Source organism: Hydra vulgaris, chromosome 13 (genome assembly GCF_038396675.1).
Source record: "Hydra vulgaris chromosome 13, alternate assembly HydraT2T_AEP".
Lineage (NCBI taxonomy): Eukaryota > Metazoa > Cnidaria > Hydrozoa > Anthoathecata > Hydridae > Hydra > Hydra vulgaris.
The window spans coordinates 45,688,540-45,697,480 of record NC_088932.1 but is presented as its reverse complement, the minus strand read 5'-3'; the positions used below and the strand labels follow the sequence as shown (position 1 = coordinate 45,697,480).

General features: G+C 26.7%; 1 protein-coding gene across 1 annotated transcript; it reads left to right on the top strand.

The window, feature by feature from the left end:
• The first annotated feature begins 7,433 nt into the window (after positions 1-7,433).
• LOC136089931 (uncharacterized) lies at positions 7,434-8,666 on the top strand. The gene has a single exon (XM_065816031.1). The coding sequence runs from the start codon at positions 7,434-7,436 to the stop codon at positions 8,664-8,666; it is 1,233 nt and encodes a 410-aa protein (XP_065672103.1).
• The last annotated feature ends 275 nt before the right edge of the window (positions 8,667-8,941 follow it).

Below are 8,941 nucleotides of genomic sequence, written 5' to 3'. Positions count from 1 at the left end.
CCATTGGTTTAGAAGCCTCTTTCCCTTGTACGCCTATATGCTTTAAACAATCCCCATTCCCTATGCATACGTAAGTAAGCATAATTTTTTACAAAGTATATAACTTTTCAAAACATTAAATATAAAAAAACTTTTAGTTACTTCGACATTTCTCTGTTACATAACAAAATATTAATTTTTTAAACTTCTGGAATTCAATGCTTTTGTTGAAAAAATAGAAATCCAGTTTTAGGAGAGATAGATAACAATAGACACATTTAAGATAAGAGAATGTTTTTGAGTAACCCCTCTTCCAATACCTGCATACGTAATTTATGGAATATCCCTAAAGTTATTTTGATAAAATTTTTTAGTTTTAATTGTAAACAATTTTTTTTTTTATTATCAACCATTAGTTATTGTTTCTTTATTTTTGTTATATTTTGTTGCTATCATTGAAATATTTTATTTGAAAATATAAAATGTAAAATTCAAATTAGAAATAATTTAAATTTTACAGTTGTTGGGTTCGGTAATTTGAATAAATTTGCCAAGCAACTTAGTATAATAAAAAAACCATTTCTTACTGAAATGCTAACATCTGGTGAGCTTTTTTTTTTTCTTCCTTATAATTTGGAAATCAAAAACCATTTAAACAAATTCTTTTATAAATTTTAAGAACTTTTTTCTCAGAGAATGAAATTTACAAAACAGTTTTTATATATTAAATTAAAAAGTTTTCTTCTTGAATTTCCAGTGTTATTGGAAAGAACTAATAATTTATATTTACCAGTAAATTTGGTTAGCATAGTTAAAGAACTAGCCAAATTCATAAAAACCAGCTAAATTTGATGCCAGTACATTACAAACACTATTAACAAATACCTTTTTTGTTGAGTTTTTTGGAACCTGTTAAGCCGCCATCAAATGTATTTGCTTCCATACGTCAATAATCCTTGAAGCGAATTTTCTTTAAAAGGTTTGGCCAAAACATTTTGTAATTTCATTGATAATAATAAAACAAGTAAATAACGGGTAACTCTTGATTAATAATCGATGTGTCAGCTTGTAAATTATTATCAAAAAAACAATTCAAATATTATATAGACTATATATATTCGCCACTCAAGATAAATATAAAACAAAAATATTAAATATTTTGAGATCCTTTACTGATTTGGCAACAATATACATACATATGAAAAAATTTAGTTCTATAATTTGTTTAGAAACACAAAAATATAAAACTGAAAACTAAAAATTGTAAAAAAAGAGTTAAGACAATGAACTACTCTAAAAAAGCGACAACACTATATTAATTCACACAATGAAAACTGGAACCATTAACTCCAAAATACTTTTGGCGGGCAGAGTTACACTTTACTAAACTGCTACAAAACTAAAAATGGCTATGGCAAAAAATGTTACTTTTTTGTAAACAAGCGTTATTATATTTTAAAGAAATACAATTACTGGAAATCACTAAATTGATTGCTTATTTTTTACTGACTTAACATTGGTTATAACAAAGTGTTCCCATTTTGCCCAATGGATACAAAAACATACACAATTTTAGAAGTTCATGCATTTAAATACTTTACATTAAGACCTAGCAACCCCAATATTTGACCCCATTTGCGGTCGCGACCCATAGTTTAATAAGCTTTGATGTAGAGTGTAGAAAACAGATATTTTAAAATTCTTTTACTACTACCTTTCGTGTAAAAACTTCACCAGAGCTGATAAGCTTTGGTTACAGATAAAAGCATTCTTTTGTTAAATTGCTAAACTTTGTGTCTGCATAAAACTGTTGAAGTGATTTGCACACATATGGAAAGTGTCAAGGGTCTATTTATGATTAAAATAAAATACTTACAATCAAACAACTATATTAATATTTATTGTTTAGTTTATATGTTACTAAATAATAATATTAACAAGTGAACAATAAGGGCATTTCAAACCCAATAGTTTATTGTTTCCTTACCAGTGTAAAAAAGTTATGCAATCTTGCGTTTTAGTTTTCAATGGTTTAATACCCATTTTCAAAAAAATGAAAATTACTTAGTACGCTGCTAAAATTTCAACAATTTATGTAAAAAAAATTTATTTCTAATTAACATTTGATATCATCTCATTCAGAAATAAAATTCTTTACTACATAATTGAAAATATATATGAAAGATTTATTCAATAATTAATGAAGAGCAAAAGAACAAATATTTCATTCTTTTTTATTCGTTTTACTTTTTTGTAATTGTTTTTTTTTTTTTTTTTGGCTGTAATTTTATATTAAAAACAGTTTAATACTTAGTTTGATATTTAGTAATAATGTTACGTAACTTGTGCAAATTTATATATGGCGGTTTAAATTTTATAACGATTAAAATTCTATACAAATTTATATTAAGTTTTTAAAATAGTTATAATAATAAATTGTGTTGTAAAAATTTAAAACTTATAATAATAAAATTTATTTATAAAACAACAACTACAACAACAACAACAACAACAAGCTGTTTATTTTCCTCGAATCATTTTTGCAATATATTATTAATAATAATAAAAATAAAGATAATAACAGTTGTAAAACAATAATATATAATAACAATTAAAGATAACAAAATTAATACAAACTATTGTAATAGTAATAATAAGCAATTATTACAATTATTACTATGAAAATCATAATAATAATAATAATAATAAATATTATAATGGTAGTTACAAGCATAAACTATTTATAATAATAAGTTAATAATTTATTAGGATGGTATCACTCATACAGAAATCTAACCAAAGGAGTGAAACCATTTTTTAATATTATAAGTAATAATAAGCAAACACATACATAGAAAAACACATGGACCGTTAACACATAAATTAAAGTACATAGACATATATACCTTAAAAATAAAAATGTAGAAATCATAGTTTGAAGGTTATAATAATAATAAAAAGAAAAAAATAAACAAACAAAAAGTACTAATAATAATTGTAGTAATAACGAAAAGAGAATTAAAAGAATATTTTAATGCATAAAAGTTAGAACAAAATATTTTTCAGAATTTTTAAAAATTTATTTAAGATGGAGAAAAGGTATTTTAGGATGTAGTTTTTTGGACTAATTCACTTGGACATTAAATTGGGCTCTTAAGTGTACATTTATCGACATTATGACAAATTATTGAAAGCATACCATTAGCTCGAGATTTTTATGAATGATTGCAGTCAATTAATGCACCAATATATTTAATAACTCTCAAAGGATGAAGCCGTTAATTATTAATTTTGAAATAAATAAATAAACAACAAATATTATTAAAAAAAATTAAAACTTAATAATAAAATGCTTAGAAGTGTACTAAAAATAAAATATATACCGGTTTGAATGATTAAATGGGTAATAAGGATCTTTATAAAATTTAACCTAAAAAACTTGAAAGAATATTTTAACCTGGCATTTCGGATAACTTTATTTTAACCTTCTTAGAACTTGAATACTTTATAATATTCTGTGCTCTAGTAATTTGTAAATGCGAAACATAATTTACTGGTTTTTATAAAAAATAATTGAGAGAAAGTGTTAAATTAATGGTGTCTTTTGAGGCAGTAAGCACTAATTCTAAAATCTTTCAGAGTCAATATCATATTCGGAAAAGATTATTATATTGACATATCTCTCTTCAATTTCTTTATTAACGCCGATAATGTTAGCGAAAATTTTAAGAATTTAAAGTGCTTGTTTTGCAGTATTTCCATTATTTGTGTTACCCAATATCCTCGGCTAGTCTACTTTTTTCATTCTTCCTACGTTTGTTTTTTTCATTATTCGTTTTTTTCGAAACCTATAAATGTTTATTTTGAATCTCAAATGTGGAAGATATTCAAAAGAACTAATTCAGCAGTGAACTTATTTCCACGAATAATGTCTTTCTTTTATTTCCCTAGGTCTTTTTCTATTAACATTTTTCATTTGGGAAGGCTTGTTTCACAAACAATACAGAATTAAGTGGAATCCTTATCTGTAAGAACATTTTATTTTTCATCTGATTATTAAGATGCTCCAAGGAGATCTAACATTGTTGTCACAAAGCATTGCGGAGAAGTATTTAATTAAGAATTTCATGCCGCCTTTTTTTTATCATAAGTATAACAATACTACTGCATCACGGTTACTCGCTATCTTTTTTTCACAATATCACAACTAATAACATTCATGAATCATTAAACGTTAAATGTTTAAAATTTGGAATTTTAACTTCTTCTCTTTATTTGCACAATGCAACTCGGACTCTTTTCCATTTTGAAGTGTCACTGGGCAACAAAAAAGGATTTTTGATAACTTTTTGTTTACTGGTCAGTATCCAGTATCATATTTTGTTTACTTGTCAACAGTTAATTTTAAAAGTAACAAAGCTGTCTGAAACATACCTTCTTAATTTTCTATTGCCTCTAGTAGATCTTGAATTGCTGTACTTTTGTTTGTAAAAAATCCTCCTATTGTACTTTTTTTTGTAAGTCAATCAAACTTTACTTTGCAATGCAAAAATTAATTTTGGTAATCAAGAAAGTGTATTAGAACTATTTGTATTTCAGAAAGTTGGGTAACTTTGTGCAAAGTATTATCAAGTATATTCAAAGTATTCTATACTTTGGTCAATGCTTCTAGATGCTGTTGGGCTATTGGATTTTTTTTCTTACTATATAGTATGTACTATTTGCTAAGTAAGATTACTACATGCAAATGGGGCTTTCAATCAGATTGAAAATATCCTACTCATTCTGTCTCTTCATTTAGAAAGTTCCGTTCGGGGTTGTTTGTGTACAATATTTAAGAGTTACTAAGATAACTACAAACAAATAACTTTATTTTTAAAATATTTTTTTAATAACTTATTTTTACAAAATCAGAAAAAGTTGGGAGAGTTGCTCAAGCTTTGCAGATAAAGCAAATCCAACTACGTTTTCAATGTGTTTTTGAACCTTGTTTAGAAGAGAAAGAGCATCATCTGCAAAACCAGTCAAAATAGAATTTTTTCATAAGCCACTGTAAGACCTAAACTATTACAAGAGTAAGATCAGATTCATTGTCGGTTGCCTGTTCTAAGCGATCATAAAGAGAAGACTATGTCAAGACAAGAGTATAAAGTTGAGTTGTCAACATATAAAGCTTTAGATGTATAATTGTCAAGAAGATTATTAGTGTAGATAAGAAGCAATATAATACAGGACCAAAGATAGAGCTTTAAGGTATACAAGAAGTTGATGGAAATAAAAAAGTGTGTTGGCCATCGAGGATGACTCTCTTATTCAAAGAGATTTTAAAAGACACCCTAAAACATTGATTATAAATGTTATAACTTTTGTAAACGTTTGTATTATTTATAATAACAATTACTATTTTTATAAATATAAAAATAATAGTTATAAATAGTTTTTATTATCATTTGTTATTAATACTTTATTGATATGTTTTTTTACTCTCTTTTCTGTTTTTTTAAAAACGAAAAATAAAACTGTCTTAGACCGCTTACATATAGAGTAGCCTTTAACAAATAGAGTTGTCCTTTTGTAACTAATAACTAAATGCTTATTAAAAGTGTTAAATTATATTCAAAACTTTTTTAAAAACAAAAAGTTTAATACCTCTGTAATTCACATTACTAGATATATGCAAATGATTAAATAAAAAATTTTAATTCTTTAAATTAGTTGTATATTAATAATGCTCACCTTCCAGCAAGAACCATGTTTATCAACGGCATCTATGTTTTGTCAATTTTTTATTTATATGTTTTATTTATTTGAATTTTCATGCTATATTTTTCTATACAATGCTCTTATATCCAAAGATATTGGCTAAGCATAAGAACAGCCACAAATAGTCATTAAGACTAATTCAAAGTAGCGTCCGTGATTGATTAACATTTTTTCGTACTAACTACTATTCGAGCGCTGAATTAGCGGTGGCAGGATTTAAACTCGTATCGCACACCAGTTCGGGTATGAACCTTTCGTTTGACACTCTAACCAATTGAGCTATCTAGCCACAATTGTTAACTAGCAAGAGTTTAATTAAACTCATCTCTGCTTACTTTGAAGCAAGTTGGACAGAGGTTAACAGGAAGTATTTTAAACTGCATAAAATTACCAAAAGGCACATGTGAATTCTCTCTCGATATAAGACAACCATTTGAGAAGATGACGTAGAGTACTACTCTTAAATCCGTGTGATATATAGATATAAGCAAAGTTGATCAAGCTAAAGTTAATAAATAAGTAAAACAAGCAAGTCAAAAAATGGAAAGAATAAGGAGAAAAAAAAAATTTAATAGACTAATAGTGCAGAGGAAAATTTCCTATTATTACATTCCTGTTAATATTTAAATTTTTATCGTTTTTATTTTCTTAAAAAACAAAACGCTGTATATTATAAAAGCTTTTTTCATAAGTTTAAATAAAAGATGGTGTTATTATCTTACAAAATGGTTGTACAAAGTTAAAAACACCATGAATATATTTACACCTTTATACTTATACTAAAGTGTAAAGTATTCAATTTTTATTTTTCTAAGGATTTAAAAAAAAAAGATAGATAAATAATTGAATTTAGAATTTAATTATACTTTTATAAGCTGTAATTGGTGAATTTATATAAAACTTCATTAATTAACTATTGAAATATTTTTTATTGAGTTTTAGACCTCCAGTTTTTACTTGTTTTTATTGTTAAGAAAAAAATCATTTTTTACTTTTTAAATTTCTTTTTTGTAAAACTTATTTCTTTACTGTTGCTATTATTTACTTTTTTCACTATTTGTTATTTCATTTTTTCTAATATTCTTCCTCTACTATTTCTTATTTAGTTTTAACCAATTGATAGATTCTGATGATTTGCCTTACGTCAAAAAAAAAGAGTAAGTTGTGTTATTTTTTCTTATTTACATAATTGAAAGTTGATACTCATAGTTATAAGGAACTTAACATCCGTACATTAAAATTTCTTTTTTTTAAATATGGTTTTTTTAGTATGTTTAATAAACACACTGTTTTTTGTATCGGTAAACAAGCTTTAAAACATTGATAAGCATTTTTTTAAATCGCGAATAAAAATGATTCAAAAAGGTTAGTAATAAATGGTTATTATAAAAAAGAATAATTAGTTTGAATGGAGCAATAACCGAAAAAGATTTTTGCAGTAAAAGTAAACAGGTTTATTTTAGACAATTTTTTATCTTAAAAGTTTTAATGTTGAAATCTTCATACTGTTAAGGCGGCTTTCCACGGAGCGAATTAATTCGCGCGAAGCAAATTAATTCGTGTCTAATTTTTCGCTGAACCAGAATTTTAATTTCCACGTAAATTTAGCGTAACTTTTAGCGCGCTTTTTGGAAAACATGTTGATGAAAAGAAGATTGTTGTTAGTTCGAAGAAAATTAATTATTTTAAATATGATGCAAATGAAAAGAGAAAAAGAAAAGAATAAAAAACGATTTTGGGTAAGAAAAGTTTATGCCGAACGCCTACAGAAAGGAGAGTTTCATTTGTTAGTACAGGATTTACGTTTACACGACCAGGAATATTTTTTTAAGTATTTTCGTATGTCTCCAACAACTTACGAAGAGTTGCTTTCGTTCGTAGCACCTGTCATTGTAAAACAGAGAACTACCATGAGAGACCCTGTTAGTCCTAGTGAAAGGTTGGCCGTAACACTTAGATTCCTTGTAACAGGTGATGCTCAGTGTACTATTGCTGCAAGTTACAGAATCAGCGCTTCTACTATCAGTAGGATTATTAGTGAAACGTGTGCTGCTATTTGGAGTTCATTGAAAGAGAGAAACTATCTACACGTTCCATCAGAAAAACAAGAATGGAAAACAATTGCAAAAGAATTTGAAAATATGTGGAATTTTCCGCATGCTATAGGTGCAATAGATGGCAAGCACATTGTTATGCAAGCTCCTCATAATAGCGGATCAGAGTATTTTAACTATAAGAAAACGCATAGCATAGTTCTTCTAGCTGTTTGTAATGCTAAATACGAATTTACTATGGTAGACATTGGTGACTCTGGAAGGCAGAGTGATGGTAGTGTTTTTAATAACTGCAGTCTTGGTTATGCAATTGAAAATAATAAATTGAGTATTCCTGATCCAGAAAAAATTGGTAACTCAGATAAAATACTACCGTACGTTTTAGTTGCTGACGATGCTTTTGGTTTAAAAAGGCACATGATGAAACCATATCCCAATCAAAACATTCTTTTAAAACAAAAAATATTTAATTACAGACTTTCAAGAGCCAGAAGGGTTATAGAAAATACATTTGGTATTGCTACATCACGTTTTCGAATTTTTCGCAGACCAATTATTGCTAATCTCGAAAAAGTTATTTTAATTACACAAGCGATTGTAGCCTTACACAACTTTCTAATGAAAAAAAGGTCAGCAAACAATTATCTCTACTGCCCCAAAAATTACACTGATATCGACGGTCCTGCTGGGTTTAGACCAGGTGATTGGAGGCAAGATAATTCATGTTCTGCTGCTCTGCAACCACTGTCATCAGGTTCTAACAACTACTCAAAAGATGCAAAGCAAGTTAGAGATGACTTTAAAGAATACTTCAATTCACCAGAAGGTGAACTCGAATGGCAATTAGACTTAGTAAATAGAAAATCATAAAGAAATCGCTTTAAAAAATTGTTAACACGTCAATTCTTATTTTTTTAAAAAGTTCTAAAGCGTTCTAGAATTTCTGTAAATTTCTATAATTTCCATAAAGTTTCTGGATTTAAATATATATGTTAATACTCTTGATAAACATTTAGAAATTCATTTGAATGTTATTACGTATAATTTATTTTATTTGTATCTGTAACACAGATAAAAATAAGGCATTAGCAAATATAAAATACATAAGTAGATTTAAAAAAATAAATTTAAGGTAAAAAGTCTCC

Excerpts from the sequence above, each read along its gene's own strand:
- LOC136089931 (XM_065816031.1), top strand. The coding sequence starts at position 7,434 with ATGATGCAAATGAAAAGAGAAAAAGAAAAGAATAAAAAACGATTTTGG.